Source organism: Myotis brandtii, unplaced genomic scaffold (assembly GCF_000412655.1).
Source record: "Myotis brandtii unplaced genomic scaffold, ASM41265v1 scaffold379, whole genome shotgun sequence".
Classification (NCBI taxonomy): Eukaryota; Metazoa; Chordata; class Mammalia; order Chiroptera; family Vespertilionidae; genus Myotis; species Myotis brandtii.
Window position 1 is genome coordinate 208,674 of NW_005364551.1, and position 25,855 is coordinate 234,528.

At 48.5% G+C, this 25,855-nt stretch overlaps 1 protein-coding gene across 1 annotated transcript in view; it reads left to right on the forward strand.

Moving 5' to 3' along the window:
• Positions 1-25,855, forward strand: part of SIPA1L3 (signal-induced proliferation-associated 1 like 3) — a 305,840-nt gene that overhangs the window by 154,876 nt on the left and 125,109 nt on the right. Inside the window, exons 6-7 of the mRNA XM_014544696.1 lie at positions 13,848-15,649; positions 20,072-20,202. Coding sequence (XP_014400182.1) covers positions 14,146-15,649; positions 20,072-20,202 — 1,635 coding nt within the window. The 5' untranslated portion in view covers positions 13,848-14,145. The remainder of the gene's footprint in view (positions 1-13,847; positions 15,650-20,071; positions 20,203-25,855) is intronic.

The following is a 25,855-nucleotide window of genomic DNA, read 5'->3' on the forward strand; positions in this document are numbered from 1 at the left end:
ATGTACAGTGGCCCTGAGGCAGCAGGGAGGCCGTGGTGTTGTCAGTCAGTGAGCAGTCAAGGCAGCTCAGTCCAGGGTGGTTGTGAGAGAGTCAGCAGGATGTGGGGTGGTAAATTGGACATGTGGAGTGAGGGAGAGGAGGTATTAAAGAGGACGTTGATGTTTCCACTTTGAGCCCTTGGATGGAAGGAAGTGCCTTTCACTGAAATATGGAAGAAGCAGTTGGCCAGTTGCATTCCTGTTGTAACAAATATTCCAATGTACCACCCTGTTGACATCAGCCTCAGATATATGACTATTTTGGCCAATGAAATGTGAGCAGAAGTGACATGTCATTCCTGTGTAGGACCTTTAAGGGCTGTTAATAGTTCAGCCATGTCTCTTAACCTCTGGGATTGGCAGGGTCTCAGGTTAGGGCTGAGCTGTCAACTGGGAGCAAAGCTGACATGAGCAGGGCTCTTGACCAACCCGTGATGGGCATGCAATATGAACAGGAAACACACCTTTATTGTATAAGTCCCTGAGCACTTGGGGTTCTTTATTACTGCAACATAGCTTAGCCTATATTGACTATCCTGAGAAAGAACAAGTTTTGTGGATGTGGAGAGATCAAGCGTTCAGTTGGGAATGTTCACCTTGTAATGCATGTGGGATACATATGTGGTGATACCAAGTAAATAGATAGATACCTGACTTTTGTACTCAGGAGAGTGATTGGATCTGGAGATATTTTAGTGTGTGTCACCAGGGAGGAAAATGAGAATCAGAGAGGTCCAGGACTTTGCCCATGATCATCGGGAGGTGTTTGAACTCGGGACTGCCTGACTTCGGAATGAAGCACCTGGGTCAATCCCAACTCTGCCACCACATAGCCATGTGGCCTTGAACACATTACTTCACCTGTCTATTCCTCAGTTTTCTCATGTGTAAAATGAAGATAATGATGTCTACCTTAATGAGTTGTTGTGGGAGTTAAGAGAAATGACAAATGCAAAGTGCTTAGAAAAGGAACTGAGCCACATAGAAGGATGGTAGCCATGGTAAACCAATATATGTTTTATTGTTATTTTGTTAAATAACTAAAATGTCTAGTGGGGGAGAGTGGAATAGGGCTGACTTCAGGTCCAACTTGATGCAAATGATGACTGCAGTCCCCAGATTGTCTCTAACTATTGGCCCCTTTCACAGACAGTTCTCCCCTCACAGTCACAGGATGGCTGCAGAGATTCCATTCCTCACATTCTATCAGAATCAGGGTAAGAGGGAAATGCACTGTCTTCAGCCCCTGCATTCCTGACCAAGACGTCACTGGGCCTCACTGGTTCTGATCTGGTCACATGGTTTGTTCCTGAGCTCCAGAAGGAGCCCCTCTTCTAGCCCATTGTGGCCCCTCAGAGCAGGGCTCTTCAGAGCCGGGACACCCAGGCCATGGTCCTTGTCTGTTTTTCTACTGTTCCAGCCTCTGGGCTGTGGGGGCCTAGTGAGGGAGTATCCTCTCAGCTCAGTTCCCCAGCTTCTTCACAAGCAACAGTCTGGGAGCATTTACAGAGATACGGACAGACCCTGACCTTTTCAGGAGCCAGTGTGGCCATCCCCAGGGATAAGTCCTCATGGCTCAAGGGCACTCAGGACAGTCACAGATTCTGGCTTTCCCAGCTTCTCTGGCAGCTGGTGGAATGGCTAACAAGTGACCACATTCTGGCCAATGAGACATAAAAGGAAGTCTGTTGAGGTAGGGGAAATGCTCTGGCAGATTCTCCTTCCTGATTGGGTCAGATAGGTAGAAAGAACACTCTTACATTAACTCTTTCTTTCCCCCTTGCCCATGGTTCAGTGAGAAGCTTAGCTATGGCCGCCAGCTGCAACCACGAGGCCACAAGTCAGTGTTGAGAACCAGCAACACATTGAGCGGGGCGGGTGGGAGAGAAAGAGAAAGTGCCTGACATCATCCACTGTACCAAGCATGGAACCGTCATATCTGCTTCCTTGTTATGTGAGATAATGAAATGTTTTCATCACCTGAACCACTGTTGGATGATATTCTCCTACTTGAAGCCAAATGCATCCCATGTGACTGTCCTATTGCCGCTGACTTCTCATTGTGCTGCTGTGTTGGCCCCATTTTTCCCTCTGTCTACCATTCCCAGCTTCCTTCCTTGCACACCATGCCATGTATTAATCAAGGTCCTCAGATGGCAACAACAGAAGCCACACTTGGCGATTTTGGCTTACAAAATTAACAAGAGGCCAGAGGAGTAACTCAGAAAACAGGCAGGAGCCAAGGAACACTGGAGGGAGGGAACCAAGGGTCCCCAGCAAAAGCCATGCCACAGGAAAAGCCAGGTCCACCCCCCACCACCACCACCATTGCAGGACACTCCCTAGCTTTCATGCTCTTCTGAACCTTGCTCAGATTTAGCAGAGAATATTGGCTTGCTGGCTAAGCTGGGGTCCTGTGCTTACCCCTGGCTGTGGTATAATTGTGGGGAGGTGATAGAGCTCTTGCACAAGATACATGAAGGAGTGATTAATAGTAGCAATGACTGTGAGGTAGGTGGTATTACCCCCATTTATAGATTAAAATTGAGTCACAGTTTCAGTAACCAGGCCATGGCACACCAGGATCTGAACCAAGGCTGTATATGTCGTAATGGAGGTCCCCATTAGGAAAATCAGGGTACTTTTAGGAAGCCGATGCTTAACAGCGAATAGCTGGAAATGTCCCAGTGTGCACTAGTTCTTGAATCTCAGAGAGGCTGTAGGTATCACTCCGCCTCCAGCCTCAGAGTGTCATAGGGACACTCGGCTGCACCTACTCAGAGAGCAGATTTGTGCAAAGAGACCAGGGCCTCAAGAACATCTGTGTGTTTTCGCAGAAGGGAGCAAAACGGATTGGGGGTTTCCAACTGAGCTGAAAACAAAATGCCATCAGCAAAACCCATCTGTCAGGAGGTGCTTGTGTAAATAATTCAGGGTCACATCTCAGTGACTGGTTTTCCCAACTAGACCAAATGTGGCTTCAAAGGACTAGTCCTTTGCACTCTGCCAGGCTGGCCCAAGGGTGCAGCTGCCCTGCTTAGTGCAAGCAGTGCCCTTGACTGGCCAGACACCCGAGCCTGGCCTAGGACCTCACGCCCAGCAGAGTGTGGGGCATCATGACCTCAACTCTGGCAGATGTCAAAAACCCTAGAGGTCTCAAACCGGCAACCCCTGCCCAAATCTGGCCCACATACTTATTTTGTTTACCCTCATTGTGGTTTTTGCTGGTAATGCTTTTAAGAAGTATTTATTTAGTGGCTAGAAATACGTGCAAATAATTAGTAAAAGGTAGCCAGTATAGATCCTTCCCTCCCCCTCTTTCAAAACAGATCCTGGGGATACACAGGGTCTCGTGGAGCAGGGGTGGGGGGTGGGGCGGGCAGGTAATAATAATAAGAACTGAGTGTGTTCATAAGGAGAAAAACGAAGCAGGGAGAGGGTAGAAGGTGGGCAAGACACCCAGCTCCCCTCCCCAGAGGCAACCACTACTAGTAATTTCATATTAGGAGATATTGCATACAATTCTAGATTTCCTGTTTCTCTTGAAAAATCGGAAGGTCTGGCATCCACATCATACAAGGCTCGGTTGCTAGAACTGAGGAGGCCCACCTGCCCCTTTAGAATACACCTCTGCTGTTCAGGTCACCATAGCTTCACCTGGCCTCGCTCCTGCCTCCCTTAACCAACCCAACCCTGGGGGCTTTCCACTTTCCTCCTCTGTTCTCTGCCCCATCTCCTGCATGCCTCCCTGAAACTACCTTCAAGAATGCTCCATGGGAGCCAGGTTCTCACTTTCTCAAAGGATATAGGCTCACCCCACTTTTTTTCCCATGAATCTGCTTCATGCTTTCCCCTTAGTCTCTTTCTGTCAAGTCATTCCATACCTCTGGGCACACATGTGCACATACACTCACAACAGGAGGCCTTGCAGTTCTTCACTTGGAGAGAGAACACCAACACTCGCTGACCAGAATGGCCATGTCTGGCTCCAAATTCCAAAGGAAAGAAAACTTACTGGTCACCTTAAACCAGATACCCAGCCCAACCTAGACTCTGCTGCTCTGAGCAGAATTCAGTTCTGCTGGCAGGAGGATGGGCACAGCTGTTGGGACAACCAACAGATTCTGACACAGACCATGACTCACTTTGTCTTCCCCAGCAGAGAGTTTCATCTTCCAGAAGTTCAAGGTAGAGACGAAGGGAGATGATCCTGCAGAGTACTTCAGGTTGCCGTGCAGAAGCACAAACTCCTAACTTGCTGCTCTGCCTCTGTATCTATTTTTGTTCATCAGTTTATAATGGTCTTTATTATCCATAAATGAGTTAGATCATGTGGTATTTTTCTCTCATTGACTGGCTTATTTCACTTAGCATAATGCTCTCCAGTTCCATCCATGCTGTTGCAAATGGTAAGAATTCCTTCTTTTTTACAGCAGCATAGTATTCCATCGTGTAGATGTACCACAGTTTTCTAATCCATTCATCTACTGATGGGCACTTAGGCTGTTTCCAGATCTTAGCTATGGTGAATTGTGCTGCTATGAACATAGGGGTGCATATATCCTTTCTGATTGGTGTTTCTGGTTTCTTGGGATATATTCCTAGAAGTGGGATCACAGGGTCAAATGGGAGTTCCATGTTTTGTTTTTTGAGGAAACTCCATACTGTCTTCCATAGTGGCTGCACCAGTCTGCATTCCCACCAGCAGTGCACAAGTGTTCCTTTTTCTCCACATCCTCTCCAGCACTTGTCATTTGTTGATTTGTTGATGATAGCCAGTCTGACAGGTGTGAGATGGTACCTCATTGTTGTTTTGATTTGCATCTCTCGGATGATTAGTGACTTTGAGCATGTTTTCATATGTCTCTTGGCTTTCTGAATGTCCTCTTTTGAAAGGTGTCTATTTAGATCCTTTGCCCATTTTTTGATTGGATTGTTTATCTTCTTTTTGTTAAGTTGTATGAGTTCCCTATAAATTTTGGAGATTAGGCCCTTATCAGATATAATGTTGGCAAATATGTTCTCCCACGCAGTGGGTTTTCTTGTTGTTTTGTTGATGGTTTCTTTTGCTGTGCAGAAACTTTTTATTTTGATGTAGTCCCACTTGTTTATTTTCTCTTTAGTTTCCAATGCCCTAGGATCTGTATCGGTGAAGAAATTGCTTCGGCATAGGTCTGAGATTTTGTTGCCTTTGGATTCTTCTAGTATTTTTATGGTTTCCGGTCGTATATTTAAGTCCTTTATCCATTTTGAGTTTATTTTTGTGTATGGTGTAAGTTGGTGGTCTAGTTTCATTTTCTTGCATGTATCTGTCCAATTTTCCCAGCACCATTTATTGAAGAGACTGTCTTGACTCCATTGTATGTTCTTGCCTCCTTTGTCAAATATTAATTGAGCGTATTGGTTGGGGCTGATTTCTGGGCTCTCTATTCTATTCCATTGATCTATATGTCTGTTCTTGTGCCAGTACCAGGCAGTTTTGAGAACAGTGGCTTTGTAATACAGCTTGATATCTGGTATTGAGATCCCACCTACTTTCTTCTTTCTCAGGATCGCTGCAGCTATTCGGGGTCGTTTTTTGTTCCAGATGAATTTTTGGAGAGTTCGTTCTAGGTCTGTGAAATATGCCGTTGGTATTTTAATGGGAAGTGCGTTGAATTTATAGATTGCTTTGGGCAGTATGGACATTTTAATGATGTTGATTCTACCAATCCAAGAACATGGTATGTTCTTCCATCTCTTTATGTCTTCCTCTATCTCTTTTTTCAACGTCCTGTAGTTTTCTGAGTAGAGGTCTTTTACCTCTTTAGTTAAGTTTATTCCTAGGTAGCTTAATTTTTTTGGTGAGATGGTAAATGGGATTGCTTTTTTAGTCTCTCTTTCTGCAAGTTCACTATTGGTGTATAGAAATGCCATAGATTTCTTGGCGTTAATTCTGTATCCTGCTACATTGCCGAATTCTTTTATTAAGTCTAATAGTTTTTTGATGGAGTCTTTAGGGTTTTTTAAGTATAATATCATGTCATCTGCAAATAAGGACAGTTTTACTTCCTCTTTTCCAATTTGGATGCCTTTTATTTCTTCTTCTTGTCTAATTGCAATGGCTAATACTTCCAGTACTATGTCGAACAGGAGTGGTGAGAGTGGGCATCCCTGTCTTGTTCCTGTTTTTAGGGGAAATGGTGTTAGTTTTTGTCCATTGAGTATGATGTTGGCTGTGGGTTTGTCATATATGGCTTTTATTATGTTGAGGTATGATCCTTCTATTCCCACCTTGCTGAGAGTTTTTATCAAAAATGGGTGTTGAATTTTGTCAAATGCTTTTTCTGCATCAATTGATATGACTATGTGGTTTTTTTCCTTCAATTTGTTTATGTGATGTATCACGTTGATTGATTTGCGGATATTGTACCATCCTTGCATCCCTGGGATAAATCCTACTTGGTCATGGTGTATGATCTTTCTGATGTACTGCTGGATCCGATTTGCTAAGATTTTGTTGAGGATTTTGGCATCTATGTTCATGAGGGATATTGGCCTGTAATTCTCTTTCATTGTGTTGTCTTTACCTGGTTTTGGTATTAGGGTGATGCTGGCTTCATAGAATGAGCTTGGAAGTGTTCCTTCCTCTTGGATTTTTTGTAGTAGTCTGAGGAGGATAGGTTTTAGTTCTTCCTTGAATGTTTGGTAAAACTCCCCTGTGAAGCCGTCTGGTCCTGGGCTTTTGTTTGCTGGAAGCTTTCTGATGACTGCTTCAATTTCTTCCATAGTTATTGGCCTGTTGAGATTTTTAGATTCTTCCTGATTAAGTTTTGGAATGTTGTATTTTTCTAGAAATATGTCCATTTCCTCCAGGTTGTCTAGTTTGTTGGAGTAGAGTTGTTCATAGTATTTTTTAACAATCATTTGTATTTCTGTGGGGTCTGTTGTTATTTCGCCTCTATCATTTCTGATTTGGTTTATTTGGGTCCTCTCTCTTTGCTTTTTGGTGAGCCTGGCTAGAGGTTTGTCGATCTTGTTTATCCTTTCAAAGAACCAGCTCTTGGTTTCATTGATTTTCTGTATTGTTTTTTTGGTCTCTATGTCATTTATTTCTGCTCTAATCTTTATTATCTCCTTCCTTCTGCTCACTCTGGGCTTTTCTTGTTGCTCTCTTTCTAATTCTTTGAGCTGTAGATTTAGATGATTTACTACCATTTTTTCTTGTTTGTTGAGGTAGGCCTGTAGAGCTATAAACTTCCCTCTCAGGACTGCTTTCATTGTGTCCCAAAGGTTTTGGATTGTTGTGTTTTCATTGTCATTAGTTTCCAGGATGTTTTTAATTTCTTCTTTGATCTCATTGGTAACCCAATCAATATTTAATAACATGCTATTCAGCTTCCAAGTGTTTGAGTATTTTGGGTTGTTTTTATTGTAGTTTATTTCTAATATTATGCCCTTGTGGTCTGAGAAGATGCTTGGTATGATTTCAATCTTCTTGAATTTGGGGAGACTTTGTTTGTGACCCAATATGTGGTCTATTTTTGAAGATGTCCCATGAGCACTTGAGAAGAACGTATATTTTGTTGCTTTGGGGTGAAGTGTTCTGAAGATGTCAATTAAGTCCATCTGATCTAGTGAGTCATTTAGGATTGCTGTTTCTTTGCTGATTTTTTGTCTAGCAGATTTATCCAGTGATGTCAGTGGTGTATTAAAGTCCCCTACTATGATTGTATTGTTGTCGATCTCTCCCCTGATGTCTTCCAGGAGTTTTCTTATGTATGTGGGTGCTCCTGCATTGGGTGCATATATGTTTATCAGGGTTATATCCTCTTGTTGTATTGATCCCTTTAGTATTATGAAGTGGCCTTCCTTATCTCTTGTTATGGCCTTCACTTTGAGGTCTATTTTGTCGGATATAAGTATTGCTACCCCAGCTTTTTTTTCATTTCCATTTGCCTGAAAGATATTTTTCCATCCCTTCACTTTCAGTCTGTGTGAGTCCCTTTTAATGAGGTGGGTCTCTTGTAGACAGCAAATGTATGGGTCATGTTTTTTTATCCATTCAGCCACTCGATGTCTTTTGATTGGACCATTTAGTCCATTTACGTTTAAAGTTATTATTGAAAGGTACTTGTTTGTAGCCATTTCTTTTTTTGTGTGGCTGTTTTCTTTCTGGGCTTTTTATTTCTTCTTTTTACACCAGTCCCTTTAGCATTTCTTGCATTGCTGGCTTGGTGGTGATGAACTCCCTTAGCCTTTTTTTGTCTGTGAAGCTTCTTATTTCCCCTTCAATTTTGAATGATAGCCTTGCTGGATAGAGTATTCTTGGATTCAGTCCTTTGCTTTGCATCACTTTGTAAATTTCTGTCCATTCTTTCCTGGCCTGATGTGTTTCTGTTGAGAAATCGTTTGATAATCTGATGGGGGATCCTTTGTAGGTAACTCTCTGTTTCTCTCTTGCAGCCTTTAAGATTCTCTCTTTGTCTTGTACATTTGCCATCGTTATTATGACGTGTCTTGGTGTGGGTCTTTTGGGGTTCATCTTGCCTGGGACTCTCTGTACTTGTGTAACTTTTTTCTTCCCCATATCTGGGAAGTTTTCTGTCATTATTTCTTCAAATAGATTTTCTAATCCTTGCTGCTCTTCTTGTCCCTCTTGCAGCCCTATTATGCGTATGTTACTTCGTTTCATGTTGTCCCGAAGCTCCCTTAGGCTCTCCTCCTGTTTTTTAATTTTTTTCTCCAGTTGCTGTTCAGATTGAGCTTGTTTCTCTGCCTTATCTTCTAACTCACTAATTCGGTCCTCTGCTTCTTTCAGCCTGCTGTTGAAACTTTCCATGGTGTTTTTGATTGTAGCTATATCACTTTTCATTTCTTCCTGATTCTTGCATAGGTTGTTGATTTTCTCATCCATCCGGTGAATGAATTGTACAACCATTATTCTGAATTCTTTTTCTGTCATGTTGCACGCTTCAACTTCATTAATTTCCTTTCTTGGTGATTCCTCATTGTCTTTCCTCTGGGTGTTGTGTCGTTTCTTCATTCTGCTTATCTCCCGATGGATCAAAGGTCGGGTTGCGTGGGCCTGGGCCGTGTGCAGTGGGAGCCTCCCACCACCTTAGTGTCACTGAAGATTTTTCTTCAATTGCAGTTCAGTTTTGGTGTGTTTTGCTTCCCTGTCTTCTAATTCGCTAATTCGGTCCTCCGCTTCTCCTAGCCAATTTTGAAACTTTCCGTGGTGTTTTTCATTGCAGCTATATCACTCGTTATTTCTTCTTGATTATTACATAAGTTATTGATTTTTTTTCATCCATTTCTTCTTGATTCTTACATACATTGTTGATTTTTTCCTCCAAACGGTTTATGCACTCTAGGACCCTTATTCTGAATTCTTTTTCTGACATATTGCATGCCTCTGTTTCACTTAGCTGCTTTTCTGGCGATCACACAGCTGCTGTTCCTTGGACAGGGGTGGGCTGATCACGAGGCTGCTGCTCTTCAGGTCGGGTGGGGTGAGCGCGGCTGCTGCTCCTTGGACAGGAGCAGGCTGTTCACGTAGCTTCTGCTCCTCGGATGGGCTCGGACTGCTCGTGTGGCTGCTGCTCCTTGGATCAGGGCTGGCTGCACGCTGCTGCTGTTCCTCAGATGGGGCGGGCTGCTCATGAGGCTGCCGCTCTTTGGACAGGGGCAGGTTGCTTACAGGGCTACTGCTCCTCCTACGGGTGCAGGCTGCTCATGCAGCTGTTGCTCCTCAGACGGGGGGCGGGCTGCTTGCATGGTTGCTGCTCCTCGGGTGGGGGTGAGCTGCACGTGTGGCTGCTGTTCCTCAGATGAGGGCGGGATGCCCTCCCAGCTGCTGCTCGTTGGGCATGTTCAGACTGCGTTTGGCTGCTGCTCCTTGGATCAGTGTGGGCTGCGCAGGGCTGCCGCTCCTCAGATGACCTCGGGTGGGGGTGAGCTGCTCGGGTGGCTGCTGCTCCTTGGGCTGGATTGAGCTGCAAGTGCAGCTGCTGCACCTCGTACGGGGGCTGTCTGCTCACGTGGCTGCTGCTTCGCAGACGGGGGATGGGCTGCTTGCGTAGCTGCTTCTCTTCAGGTGGGAGTGAGCTGCACGTGTGTCTGCTGCTCCTCGGATGGGGGCAGGCCGCTTACCCAGCTGCTGCTCGTCAGACAGGTGCAGGCTGCATGTGTCTGCTGCTTCTCAGACCAGTGTGGACTGCGCAGGGCTGCCACTCCTCAGATGTGGGTGGTCTGCTCGTGTGGCTGCTGCTCCTCGGACTGAGGGAGGCTGCACGGGCGGCTACTGCTCCTTGAATGGGAGCGGGCTGCTTGCGGCGATGCTGTTCCTCGTATGGGTATGGGCTGCTCACACCGCTGCTGCTCCTCAGATGGGGGCGGGCTGGGTGGGGCTGCAGCTCCTCAATCGTGGGCAGGCTGCTCGTGTGGCTGCTGGTCCTCAGACGGGGCAGGCTGCTCACGTGGTTGCTGCTCCTCGGATGAGGGAGCGGGCCGCTCACACAGCTGACAGCTGCTGCTCCTTGGACTGGGGAGGCCATGTGAGGCTTCTGCTCTTAGGCCTGGGGCAGGCTGCTCATGGGGCTGCTGCTCCTCGGACTGGAGTGGGCTGCTCACGTGTCTGCTACTTGCGTGGTTGCAGTGCCCCAGGCTAAGGTGTTGGGCCAGTCAGGGGGGAGCATGCTTCAGAACTCACAGGAGCCTGCACCCAGGGTGGCTGGAGATTTGTTGACCGTGGGACCCCAGCTGAGGTAGCAGGTCCCTGGCAGGGGTATCTGTAGAGTCCCAGGTGTTATCTGAGGAACTTTGCCTAATTTATAAGTTAAACTTTATCATAGTTATATGTATTGGGAAAAGCATAATAATACATAGGGTTCTACTGGTGGTCTTGAAGTATATCTCTCACAGATGAGTGAAGAATAATATAATATACTAGAGGCCCGGTGCACGAAATTCATGCACTTGGCAGGGGTGGGGGGTGGTCCCTCAGCCCTCCCTGTGCCCTGTCTCAGTCCAGGAGCCCCTCAGGGGATGTCCAACTGATGGCTTAGGCTTGCTCCTTGCAGGGAGCAGGCCTAAGCCGGGAGTTGGACATCCTTAGCGCTGCCGCGAAGGCAGGAGAGGCTCCTGCCACCGCTGCTGCACTCACCAGCCATGAGCTTGGCTTCTGGCTGAGTGGCACTCCCCCTGTGGGAGCACACTGACCACCAGGGAGCAGCTCCTGCATTGAGTGTCTGCCCCCTGGTGGTCATTGCTCATCATAGCAACCAGTTGTTCCACTATTGGGCCGAAACCGGCTCGCCAACATCCCCTGACGGGGTGCAGGCCAGGCTGAAAGACCCCAACAGCACACGATGGGGGCCGGAGGGCTCCAGGGCATGACCAGCCCGTCTCACTCAGTTCCAATCGGCCGGCCCCCAACAGCAAGCTTACCTACCACTTGGAGCGTCTGGCCCCTGGTGGTCAGTGCACATCATAGCGAGCATTTGAGCGGCCTTAGCTTATCATTAGCATATTACACTTTGATTGGTTGAACAGACGACCAGGCACTTAGTATATTAGGCTTTTATTATATAGGACTAGAGGCCCGGTGCACGAAATTCGTCCACAGGGGGGTGGCTCTCCAATTTGGGACCCCTTGAGGGATGTCCGACTGCCCAGTGTGGGATTGGGCCTAAATGGGGAGTCAAACATCCCTCTCACAATTTAGGACTGCTGGCTCCCAACCGCTCGCCTGCCTGCCTGCCTGATCAGCCCATAACCACTCCCCTGCCAGCCTGATCAACACCTAACTGCTCCCCTGCTGGCCCGATTGCCCCCAACTGCCCTCCCCTGCTGGCCTGGTCCCCTCCAACTGCCCTCCCCTGCTGGCCTGGCCCCTCCCAACTGCCCTCCCTCTGCTGGCCTGGTCCCCTCAACTGCCCTCCCCTGCTAGCCTGGTTGCCCCCAACTGCCCTCCCCTGCTGGCCTGGTCCCCCCTCTGCCCCTTTCTCTCCCAGCTGCTGCCCCTCCCGCTCCAAGCCGCTGTGGCTGGGCATTCCCTCCCACTCCCAGTAGCTGCCCCTTCCCCTCCAAGCCACTGCCCCTTCCGCTCCAAGCCGCTGCCCCTTATGCTCCCAGCCACAGTGGTTGGGCTTGCCCTCCTGCTCCCATCCGCTGGGGCTGGGCTTGCCCTCCCGATCCCAGTCACTGCGGCTGGGCTTGCCCTTCCGATCCCAGTGGCTGGGGCTGGGCTTGCCCTCCCGCTCCCAGCCTCTGCCCCTTTCTCTCCCAGCTGCTGCCCCTCCCGCTCCAAGCCGCTGTGGCTGGGCATTCCCTCCCACTCCCAGTAGCTGCCCCTTCCCCTCCAAGCCACTGCCCCTTCCGCTCCAAGCCGCTGCCCCTTATGCTCCCAGCCACAGTGGTTGGGCTTGCCCTCCTGCTCCCATCCGCTGGGGCTGGGCTTGCCCTCCCGATCCCAGTCACTGCGGCTGGGCTTGCCCTTCCGATCCCAGTGGCTGGGGCTGGGCTTGCCCTCCCGCTCCCAGCCGCTGCCCCTCCCGCCCCCAGCCGCTGCCCCTTCTGCTCCATGCCGCTGCTCCTCCCTCTCCAAGTTGCTGTCCCTCCCGCTCCAAGCCGCTGTGGCTGGGCATTCCCTCCCACTCCCAGTAGCTGCCCCTTCCCCTCCAAGCCACTGCCCCTTCCGCTCCAAGCCGCTGCCCCTTATGCTCCCAGCCACAGTGGTTGGGCTTGCCCTCCTGCTCCCATCCGCTGGGGCTGGGCTTGCCCTCCCGATCCCAGTCACTGCGGCTGGGCTTGCCCTTCCGATCCCAGTGGCTGGGGCTGGGCTTGCCCTCCTGCTCCCAGCCGCTGCCCCTCCCGCCCCCAGCCACTGCCCCTTATGCTCCCAGCCACAGTGGTTGGGCTTGCCCTCCTGCTCCCATCCGCTGGGGCTGGGCTTGCCCTCCCGATCCCAGTCACTGCGGCTGGGCTTGCCCTTCCGATCCCAGTGGCTGGGGCTGGGCTTGCCCTCCCGCTCCCAGCCGCTGCCCCTCCCGCCCCCAGCCGCTGCCCCTTCTGCTCCATGCCGCTGCTCCTCCCTCTCCAAGTTGCTGTCCCTCCCGCTCCAAGCCGCTGTGGCTGGGCTTTCCCTCCCGCTCCCAGCCGCTGCCCCTTCCCCTCCAAGCCTCTGCCCCTTCTGCTCCAAGCCGCTGCCCCTTCCCCTCCAAGCCACTGCCCCTCCCGCTCGCAGCCACTGCGGCTGGCTTGCCCTCCCACGTCCCCCCTCCCACCTCCGCAGCCTTGGCTCCGTTTCTGTCCTCGCGACCTCTGCTTAGCTCCCTTCTGTACCGCTTGGCCTCCATGTTGTCCTCAGTCTTCGCTCGCAGCTGGTATATGCAAATTAACCGCCATCTTTTAGCTTCTATAATTGAAACATTGTATCTTTTGGAGCTGTTGCTTCAGGAGCTCAGAGCCGGCAGCGGCAGGTGGGGAACCTTGGCTTCCTCCATCACTGGAGCAAGCAAACCTCCTGTTCGCTTCAGCTCCGTGGCTGCCGGCCGCCATCTTGGTTGGCAGTTAATTTGCATATCGCCCTGATTAGCCAATGGGAAGCGTGTCGGAGGTATGGTTAATTACCATGTTTGTCTATTATTAGATAGGATGGCTATTGAAATTGGTGGGGTGGCTTTTCATAGTCTTCTCTCTGCTTTGGGGTATATTTGGAAATATCCATAATAAAAAGTTTTTTTAAGTGAGTGAAGCTGTCCAAAAAAGTTACTCTCTGGAAGCAGTAACGTCACATCTCACCTTTGCCTTTTCTCCCTTTTCAGCATGGCACCCCTGCAGCCTGCTGGCCCTCTCCTCCATCTGCTGTTTGCTTTGCCCTGCTGAACCACTCAGTCTGTAGCTCCCTGGACAACACCTGCCTCCTGAGGTTGTCCTGGCTCGGTTTTCCACAGCGATGGTGGAGAATTGGACTCCACAGACTCACAACCTTTCTGTTAGGCTTCAGGAGCCAGCATCCTTCATCCTGGGACTGGCAGCCCTGAACAATGGCTGAGGGCCAGAGGACCCCATAAAGTTACTCTACAGCTTACAGGGGCCAAAGCATTCCAGTGCCTGTGGACTATGACCACTTATCGGCCCATTCCCAATGATGGCATGGACCTGGCAGCCAGCTGTGGGGTTAGGGGAGCCAATGTCCTCCCCGGGCCCCAAACAGGAGACTATGCTCCCGTGGGATTCTGGGTCCAGAATGGCATGCCCCAGCCTGTTGGTGAGAGCCCAGCTACTGCCATCACCCGCCCCAGTCCCACCACCCCCACAGTGCCCAAGATGGGCGTGCGTGCAAGAGTGGCTGACTGGCCACCCAAGAGAGAGGCCCTGAGAGAGCAGAACAACCCGAGCCCCTCACAGGACACAGATGGCACAAAGACCACAAAGGTGGCCCATTCCATGAGGAGCATACAGAATGGAGAGCCTGCCACCAACACCCCAGCCTCCTCAGGGTCCCGGGCCTTCCACCGACTCTCCAGGAGACGGTCCAAAGATGTGGAATTCCAGGATGGGTGGCCCCGGTCCCCTGGCAGGGCCTTTCTCCCCCTGCGGCATCGCAGCAGCAGTGAGCTCACCCTCAGCGAGTGTGACATGGAGGACATGGGGGAAGCTAAGGGGGGCAGGCTCATGGGGGCCTTGCCTCTCTTCCGTGAATATGGGAGCACCTCCTCTATCGATGTGCAGGGCATGCCTGAGCAAAGCTTCTTTGACATTCTCAATGAGTTCCGGAACGAGCAGCCGGAGGCCCAGGGCTCCCAGAACCTCACGGAGCTCCTCCAGGCCCATTCAGGCCCACACCTTCCAGGGAGCATCAGCGGAGCCAAGGGAGATCTCCGCCACGAGCAGCCCACCAGGGACAACCTTCTCCCACTACAGCCCGGGAAGGAGAAGGAGAGGGCCCGCAAGAAGCCTGTGCGGGGCCTGGGCAGTGGGGACACAGTGGACTCGTCCATCTTCCGGAAGCTGAGGAGCAATAAACCAGAAGGTGACACTGGCCGGTCCCCAGGGGAGGCAGAGGAAGGGCGGAGCCCCCCGGAGGCCAGCAGGCCATGGGTCTGCCAGAAGAGTTTCGCCCATTTTGATGTGCAAAGCATGCTGTTCGACCTCCATGAGGCGGCTGCCAACAGGGTGTCCTCGGCCCAGAGGCGGAACACCACCACTGGGGCCTCAGCCGCCTCAGCCATGGAGTCCCTCACAGTGTCGCGGGCCCATGGCCTTGGGGGCCTGGACCCGGCCTTCACCAGCATGGAGGACTTGAACTACAAGGAGAACCTGGAGCAGGACCTGGGCGATGACAACAGCAACGACCTGCTGCTCAGCTGCCCACACTTCCGCAATGAGATCGGTGGCGAGTGTGAGCGCAATGTGAGCTTCTCCCGGGCCTCAGCCGCCTCCCTGGGTGGGAGCGAGTGCCGCCTGGCTGAGCCCAGCCCCAGCACCTACCGCACCAACGCCAGCATCTCTGTGCTGGAGGTGCCCAAGGAGCAACAGAGGACGCAGAGTCGCCCGCAGCAATACAGCATCGAGCATGTGGACCTGGGCGCCCGCTACTACCAGGACTACTTCGTGGGCAAAGGTGACTGGGGCAGGCAGGCGGGCGGTAGTTTGTCTCTGAGACTCCCTTGCTCATTCACTCATTGTGTGCTGGGAACTATGTCAGAGCAGAGCTGTGAAGATTTAGTGAGCAAGCCTCAGGACACAGGGCTGGCACGCCAAAACCTTGAGCTATGTGAGGCAATAGGTAGGCATTTATTTAGCAAACATGTGCCTGGTTCACCCTATGTCAGCACTCTCTAGAACCTGGGGATACAGTATTGGATAATTAAACACAAAAATCTTGTTTTCCTAGCACTATAATGTTTTAGGGGTGGGTGTAAGGCAAACAATAAAATTAGATAAATGGCCTGGCCAGTGTAGTTCAGTGATTGAACATCGACCTATGAACCAGGAGGTCACAGTTCAATTTCTGGTCAGGGCACATGCCTGGGTTGTGGGCTCGATCCCCAGTAGGTGGTGTGCAGGAGGCAGCCTATCAATGATTCTCATCATTGATGTTTCTATCTCTCTCTCCATATCCCTTCCTCTCTCTGAAATCAATAAAAACATATTTTTAAAAATAGATATATAGATAAAATATGTAAGGTGTCATATGGTAGGAAGTGCTATGGAGAAAAGTAAAGCAGCCAAGAGAAAAATAAAGTGTCAGGGTGGGAGGTTACGATTTTCAATAGGGAACGGTTGGAAAGAACCTCCTAGTAGGTGCCATTTGAGTACTGAGCTGAAGGAGGTAGGGGAGGAAGACTAGGGACAGTGTTTCCAGCACAGGGAACAACAAGTACGATAGTCCTGAAACACCAAATAGGAAGAAGGCCATTGTTGCTGGGGTGAGCAACTGGGGGAGAAGAGAAGGAGCTAAGGCAGAAAGGTGACAGGGGCAGATCATATGGGACTTTGTGGGCCATAGTGAGGACTCTCACTTTTACCCCAAGTGAGATGGAGCTGCAGGAGGTTCTGAGCAGGAGGGGACTATGTTCACAGCCTCCCTCTGGGGGTAGAGAGCCAAGAAGAAGGCGATGCTAGACACATCTAGGATAGGGGCAGGGAAGAAACAGGCAGGCTCTGGATCCCCTTTGAAGGTGGAATTATTGATGTTTTGAAGTCATTAACGCCAGGGAGAGACAGGCTTCATATATCATTAAATTTGTTGGTGCTGGTGGGGCAATTCCACGAGGCAACATAGCATAGTGCAGAGACCACAAACCCAGGCAGGACATGTACAGAAGTGAAGCACACCAACCAGGGACTAAGCACAGGGCAGCTCCTGCTCAGGTCCAGCTCATCGTTGTCATGTAGGAAATGCAGACAAACCCAGGGTTGCCATCCTTTCTGATTTTTTTCAAGATTCTCCTGAAATTCAAATTTTTTAAAATGTGAATTCTTCTAATGTTTAAATGCTGGTAGCTGAATCAATTCACAATTGCTTACAACTACCAGTAGCAGGCTTACACAGCATAGAAATTTATTTCTCTCATGAAGAAGTTCAGAAGTCAGCAGCCCAGGGCTGGTATTGTTACTCCTCAGCATCAGTGGAATGCCAACCTTAGTACATGGTCTCCAGACCTCAGGTGGTCTCCTGGTCCAAGATGGTTGCTGGAGCTCCAGCCATTTCATGCATGTTTCCAGGCAGAGAAAAAGAGGACAGGATAAGGGCAAAAAGGCAGACCTCCTGTCATGTTAATCCCTTTTTTAAAAATATATATTTTTATTGATTTTTTTTACAGAGAGGAAAGGAGAGGGATAGAGAGTTAGAAACATCGATCAGCTGCCTCCTGCACACCCCCTACGGGGGATGTGCCCGCAACCAAGGTACATGCCCTTGACTGGAATTGAACCTGGGACCCTTCAGTCCGCAGGTCGACGCTCTATTAACTGAGCCAAACCAGTCAGGGCTCAAGTCACTCCCTTTTAAAGAGTTTTCTCAGAAGCCCATCCAACTGTTACTGCTTATTGTCTGCTCCTATCTGCAAGGCAGGCTGGGTAATAGAGGTTTTTACCTAGACATAGTCCCTTTTTTTTCTTCCCCCAAGATTAGAGGGTTTTCCTAAAAAGGAAGAAGGGATGAATGGATAGGCAGCTAATACTTCATAGCAACTAGTTGAAAAAATTTTTAAAGCAATGTCCTACTCAAGCATAACCAATATCAATTAGGTCATCCTGCAAGGCTCAGAGTACAGTCTCTGGAGTCAGGCAGCCCTGGGCTTGGGGTGTTCATTCCATAGCTTTTTTTTTTAAAATATATTTTATTGACTTTTTACAGAGAGGAAGGGAGAGGGATAGAAAGCTAGAAACATCAATGAGAGAGAAACATCGATCAGCTGCCTCCTGCACACCTGCTACTGGGGATGTGCCCGCAACCAAGGTACATGCCCTTGACCGGAATCGAACCTGGGACCCTTCAGTCCACAGGTCGACGCTCTATCCACTGAGCCAAACCAGTCAGGGCTCATTCCATAGCTTATTAACTACATGACACATTTCTTCCTCTAGACTCCATGTCCTCATGTGAGGAATAGACATGATTGTAGTAGTATCACATGCCCAAAAACAAAATGACACAAAAATTGAAAATAAAGGGATTAAAAAAGAAGTTTCAGTCCGTTGCTAACCAAGAGAAAGCAGGTAAGGCAACCTCAGTATCACACAAAATGTATTTCAAGGCTAAAAGCTCTTTTAGGAGGAACTGAAAAGGCCATTTCATGCTGATATTTAAAAATTTACCAAAAAGCTCTAATAGTTGTGAACCCTTTGTATTTGCCAACCTGGTTTAGGGGCATATGTATATGTATACAGGGAGAAGTGAACAAATCCATAATCAGTGGCAGCAGCTAACAGGGCCTCTCATTGAAATTGATGGATCTAGGAACCAAAACAATAAGGTGGAAATGGATTTGAATAACCCATCAAAACTGGGTTTTGATATTAGTACATATTCATTTTGTATACATATTACATATACATATGTGTACAGTTGTGCATATTCATTTTGTACCTAATTAACAGAGGACACATTCTTTTCAACTCACACCTAGAAATACCTACATGAAAGGACTGTCATGAGGATCAAAAAGGATTGTACATTAAAACATGTAGCTCTTCATCAGGCTGGTAGTAAGTACTCACGTAACTTTTTAAAAAGCAGCTTACTTTAAAAAAGTATTTTTTTGTAGCCCTGGAAGCTCATAAATTAATTAGTCATTGGTCATTATTTATTGAGTGCCTACTGTATGCCAGGGCCAATTGGGAGATACCTGGATATGCATTAGTGTATTAAAAAACAAACACAACAACCACTTCAGGAGTGAACTGGTATTTGTGGAGTATAGTATTTACTCTGTTCTCTGCCAGCTGGGGAAATTATTGAACCCACTGTAGGTGCTGTTCTGATTGGGTCATTAACTAACATTATTTGGGCCTTAGATAAACCTTTGATTTGCAAGAGCATCTCATGAAAGTAGGCACCGTCAATTCAACATCAGAGCACTGGATGGGAAGGAATTTCTAACAGTGGGTAGATGCTGACTTCATGGACTTGGATCAAGTCAGACTGCTGATGGATATCCACCACAGGCAGGAGATACTTGGGTTATACATCAGGAAGAACAGTTTTCTGGAAGCATAATAAAACAGCAGCATGTTTTAGAAAGGGGGTGAGACAGCTGTCGTTTCCTGGAGAGAGCAAGAGACTTCCTCCATGACTCCTTAATGGCTATGTCAGCACAAGGGAAAAAAAGAGTAGTGGTTAAGTTTCCTGGGTCTACAGAAATGCGATCAGATAAAGGTGATGCTTATGGACCTGAATCATGGTCCTTTTTCTATGACAAACATTATGCCCTGGGAGTAGTAATAGCTAGCACTGCTCACTTGCTTGCTGTGTGCCTGGCTCTGTGCTGAGTGTTTAGTACTTTTTAACTTAATTCTCACAATCATACTGAGAAGTGGGTCCATACTTACTGATCCCATTTTACTGATGAGAAGACTATCAAGTGACTTGGGCCAAACATCTAACATTGCTAGTCAGGCTTCAAAGGCTCTTTAGCTAGAATCTTAATCACTTCTAGAGTGTTAGCCATTTCATGAGAGGTAATTTGGCAGCTAAACTGATGAACATTTGCAAATACAGAAGAATCACAATGACACTGGGTTTATTACGTGCTGTGTACCACACTGAGCATTTTATATTTGTAGCTTTATTTTACCCTCCCATCAGCTCTGTGAATTGTGGGTAATGTCAGGGCCCTCATTTCTGAGAGAGCACTGAAGCTCAAGTTGTGTGACTTGGCAGACATGGTGTAGTAAGATGGGCATTCACCTCTTATGGTCTCTCCATTGAATGTGGCCGTGACTGGGCTGAGAGCCTACACCCGCCATCCCCTCAGCAGGCCTGCCGTGGGATATCACCAGAGAGCTGACTCTGAACTCACCTACTCTTCTCTCACAGAGCATGCCAATTACTTTGGTGTGGATGACAAGCTAGGGCCAGTGGCTGTGAGCATCAAACGGGAGAAGCTGGAGGACCACAAGGACCATGGGCCTCAGTACCAGTATAGGATCATCTTCCGGACCCGAGAGGTAGGTTCCCTATTATGTAAATAGTAGCTGCTCACATCTGTGCACTCTTCCTCTGAGCCAGGTTCTATGGGCAAGCGCTTCAGCTGCTTCATCTCATGTAATCCTCCCAATAACTTCACAAACACAAGTCTCCTCATTTTACAGAAGAGAAAAGTAAGACTCAGAGAAATTAAACTTGTCTAAGATCAGTGAATGAGTGTCCAGGCCAGAACTGGAATCTGTTGTGTCTCACTGCAGAGCCCTGGGTCTTCTATTTGCAAGAAATTATTAAAGGAAGGTATGTAGAGGATTCTTTCAGGACCATGAGGTGTCCTGCAGAGTGGAAAAAAGATTTAAGGCAGCATGCCTGGGCAGGGCAGGAATTGGGAAATCTCAGCCCAAAGCACTGCTGTTGATGCTGATGGCTCAAAACACTCCCATTGCAGTTCTTCATCCTGAATGGAGAATCCCATTGTCCTGGCTTGGTCAGAGGCCTTCCTCTGGATTACATGTCAGCTGTGACTAAGGAACAAGGCTTATTGGGGGCACCCTGCTTGATTAGGCTCTGAAGTTGTAAGTAACAGAAATCTACTTGTAACATTTTAAGCCAGAAAAAGAATTCATTGGTTCATATATCTGCAAATCCAGGGGTAGGGCTAGCTTCTGGCATGGTGGCCCCAGGCACTCCAACAATGTCACCAGAGAACTCTGCCTCCTCATCTCTCCATTCTGCTCAGCTTTTTAGATTGTGAATGTCATTCTCTTTTGCCTCCAACAAACTCTCTTCATGTCACGGGAAAATGGAGACTGGCCGCTCAATTCTTCTATATCTTTATGACTTTCTCTCTACAGGGAAGACACTCTTATCTGCTGAATCTCTGGGAAGGACTCTGGCTCTGCTTGGATCACAAGTCCACGCACATCCTGGGCCAGCCATTGTCATCAGGGATGATAGAGGAAACTGGGGTAGGGCAAGGCACTGTGATTGACACTTCCATCAGAGCCATCTGGAGGAGGCTGCTTGACCAAAAAAAGGGGAACTGGGAGAACAAAAATGATGGAGATTTCCAAAAAACCTTTCCAGAAAAGGAGCAATTGTCAGCTGGGAAGGTCCCCCAAAATGGGTCTCCCTCAGCCCTGCATAGCCCCTTGGGCCTGGCGTTTGCCCAGACATGGTGTGAGGGGCCAGCCAAGCCTGGAACTCATCCAGATAGGTAGATGCTATACCAAGAACCCAGCCCCAACCCCTCATGAAGTCCTTCCCACTGAGGGGGAATGTGATATAACACAGAAGCTTTGTGGCAGCTGAGGGGAGGCAGCCCCCAAACCTTGTGCCCCATTTTGCAGGTGGTCACCTACCCCTGTCTCTCCAGCACTCTCCTCTCTCTCCTTGCCTTTCTGGCCACATGAGCATTGGGGCAGAATGTGAGGAGAGAGCTCACACTGTGTGACACTGTTGTATGACATGGGAAACTGCTAGGTGTAGTGGCAATGATCACCAAATACTAATAATATTTGCTATAGCTGTTTAACACTATGTGTTGGGCATTTCTCTACCCTTTTATGTCTGTTCACTCACTTAAATGTCATGACAGTTCTGTGATGAAGGCACTATTATCCATTCACAGATGAGAAAACAGGCATAGAAAGGTTAAGGGACTTGCCCAAAGCACCCTCCAGTAAGTGGTACAGTGAGGTGTCAGCCTGTGCTCCAACCACAGCTCAGCTGCCTCTGGGATTTCAATAACAGCTTAGACTCTATGTCAGACCCATTCATGAGTTGTGAACTCAGCTTAGTGTCAGTATTTTTATGTTGTTGTTGTTGTTGTTGTTAGTGGAAATAGAATCATTAGAATGGATTTTTAAAATACCAGACTGCATTGCACATTCTGAGAGTCATGAGACTTTGGTGTGGAGATACTGGGTCAGGGTACAATATTTTTGCTGTGGTTCCTTTTCAATAAGTTTGAAACTGGCTTAGAGCCATTTCTGGCATGTGCCTCCTTCCATCTCCTTACTACCCACAAAACCAACCTCCAGTCTGCCCAGGTCGGGCCTGAGGCTCAGGGCCACAGGTTGGAGTTTTATCCACCCCATAGAGATTCACTCAGGCCCGGCCATTGTGACTCAGTGGTTGAGCATCAACCCATGCACCAGGAGATTGCCGATTCTATTCCTGGCCAGGGCCCGTGCCCAGGTTGTGGGACGTGCAGGAGGCAGCCAATTGATGTTGATATTCTCCCTCTCTCTCTCTCCGATGTTGATATTCTCTCTCTCTCTCTCTCAAATGAATAAAAAATATTTTTTTAATAAAAGAAAGAGAATCACTCAGCACTGCCCTCTGCCAACTCTATGCTGGGCGCTGAGAGAACAGGAAGTAATGAATTAGGCAGCAAAAATACTCATGGGACTGCATTCCTGTGGGGGAGGCAGACAATACACAGATACCTTAATAAATTATATAGCATGTGTATGACAAGGTGGAAAGTAAAGCAAGGAAGGAGAAATGAGTAAGGGAAGCCTGGTGTGGATCCTGGTTTGGCCATTCAACAGCTGTGAAATCTTGGGCATGTAGCTTCTCTCACAGCCTGTTTCCCTCTTAGGAATTTCTGTTTCATTGGACTGGTGTGGGCTCTGTGAGATTGCACTTATAAAGTGGTCAGTGCTGGGCCTGGCACTTAGGGAAAGGCCAGTGAAGTCAGCGGTTGAGAGTGGTCTCATTCCACTGTCCCCTTGTCCATGCCAGTCAGTCCTGTGAATTTTGACCCACCATGAAGTTCACAACCACAAGCAGCCCTTTCTTTATCCTCACACACACACAGGTCATACATAGATTCAGCCGTAGGCTGAGTCCTTGCATAGCTGCCCTGTTGGGCACTCAGGACCGGGGACCTCATCATCTGGAGTTGGAGGGAAAGGCAGCAAGATTTGCCTGGTTCCTTCCCAAGACCCTTTCTGTTGTGGTGGCAGAACAGAGGATTTCATAGCCTCAGAGTAGTAACAACAATAGCTAACACTCTTAGCACATACTAGTATTCCTGCCGGGCATTGTCCTTAGTGTTTATATGCACTTACCCTTCAAATTCTTTCTACAATCTCATTATGATCCTCATTCTATAGATGAGGACATTGAAGCCTATGGCAGAGCTGGACATGGACCCAAACTGCCTGGGTCCTGAGCTCATGCTCTTCACCACTCATCACATTCACTCTCAGATCAAAACTGAATTCTGACTCTGGGAACAGACAGCCTTGGGTTCGGTCTGGCTCTGCCACTCATTAGCCTAGTGACCTTCGGCAGATGGATTTACTTCTGGGCACCTCAGTATCTTCATCTGTAAAATAGACTTTGTGCTGCCCCGTTTCTTGAAGTGGCAAGAAGAGCACAGGTGTGGAAGCACAAGGCTGCAAGGCAGGGAGCTCTAAGTGGCAGATATTATGATGACACTGCTGTCGTGGCCATCGCCCTCTGATGCGAGGTCAGAGGTACACTCTGGGGAGCAAGGGTTGAGTTCATGCACAGAGTTCTGTTCTCCTGTATACACACATGTAACAGGCTCTTATAAACCAAGGCATGGGGCCAGAACGAGGGCCCCGGCTGTTTTCCAAGCCAGCTGGCTGGTCTGCCCCATATGGCCACCACCACCGGCCACCAAGCAGACAGCCAAGCAGGCCTACATCTCCTGGCAAAAGGAGAGTGTGTTGGCAGCACTGAACTTCCCACTGGGGCAAGGACAGACTTGGAGCTGGGCTTTGGCAGCACACACCTAAGTGTCAGCCCCTAAACCTGGATAGGACAAGCCCAGGCCAGGACTGCCCTGTCCTCAGCCCCTTTACTGGCAATGTCTCCCATGACATAGGGAGCCCCAAACCAGGAACTGCCTGGTCCACCAAGCTCAGTGAATTCCATTTAGACCTCCCAGTGTGAGTTTTTGACAGACCTTAGTTTTGTTAAGGTTAGAGGTTTATATTTTTATTTTTTCTTTATTTAAAAAGTAACAGTCACTCACTGTTAAGAATTTAAACAGTACCTGTGTACAAAGTGGAAAAGGGAGAATCTTATATTAAATGTAATAGTGTATTGATTGAGACCTTTTAATTCTTAACTGCATGTGTGGCTTTGTGCAAATACATTTGACACATGTACATGTAATAATGGCTAATATTATTGAATGCTCACTGTATGCCAGATACAATGCTAAGTACTGTATATGGATTATCTTATTGAATCCTGATAACCTTTGAGGCAGGCACTATTATCTCTATTTTATAGATGAGGAAAAGAGCCCAGAGTCACACAGCTGGAGAAGGGGTAGAGCCAGTATTCAAACCCAGGCAGACTGACTCCCAAGTGGCCTCCCAGGAAAACGTGCTTAAAGGAGGGTGCACCCAGCACAGAGAAAGGCAGGGATGCTGGTGGAGAACCATCTGTGTAGATAGGAACCTCTTTGTTTACGTAGCCCTGAGGGTCCTTTTGTGGCTCACCTGACAAGTTTCCCTCAGTGAGATGCCAGGGCCTTGCAGGAGGAGCAATAAGTGTAGATTTTATTCTGAAAGTGATGGGAAATCCTTAGCAGGTTCTGTGTAGAGCAGAGACATGATTTGACTCAGGCTGCTATGGGAAGAAGGGACTTGGCAGGAGGGCAGGAGGAAGGAGGTCTGGAGGAGGCTGTTGTCACAATCCAGGTGGTACATGGCAGTGGACAGGACCAGTCAGAAAGTAGAGGTGGCCACTTGTTGCAGCCTGCCAGTGCCCTACTTATTGTCCCCAGCAAAGAAGGAAAAGCTTGGGGTCAAGTAGTCAGAGCCAAAATGTGACCATAGGCCACCTGTCTCCGTTGTGGAAGAAAATATGAGGATTTCTGGTCCATGCTGTTCCCTAGTCCCAGCAGAGGGTGCTTTGGAGCAGTGTCTGCAGGATACTAATACACTGATCTTGTTGTTGGTCCCTTAATTGAAACCCATAGTTCCAAGGCCAAAGCGTAAGATGTCATTGCTTTTCATGATCTATTTCAATACTCCCCTGCTTATGATAAGAGATTTGTTTGTATTAACTACCAAGACCAGAACTGGGAACTCCCAAGCATGAGGTCATTCCATTCCTTCCACACACACCTCCTGCCCAGGTTCAGTTTGGCAAGGGTCAGCTGTATATTTAAAAGCAATGTCATGACACATTATTTTTGCCACCTCCTGTGTCTGTTGACTTAGGGTGAACATGTTTTACCAGTTAGAACTGGTCCTCCTTAGTCTTTAAACCATAAACCCAAGTGTATTTTGTTTGGGTGCTTGTAACAGTCCCTCAGGGGAGGGTTTTTTCCTTGTACTGCTGCAGACCCTGCTGTGCCATCTTGGTGTGGTCCTGGAGCTGCTGTGCCTAGCCCCAGGTATGGCATCACCTAGTGGCCAGCCTGAGCGAGTGTTAGTGAGAATGCAAAGCAACAGGAGTTCTCAGACAGGGTGGGCAAGTGGAAATTGGTACAACCACTTGGAAAACTTTGCAGTGCAGTGTAATTGCATATTAACAAGCCTGGTGATGCAGCAATTTCTCTCCTAGGTATAAATCCAAAAGAAAATATGTTCATGTGAACTAAGGTGCTTCTTTGAATGTTCCTGACAGCACCTCACAGTTGTCGAACACTGGAAGCCGTTTCCATGCTCGTCAACAGTAGAG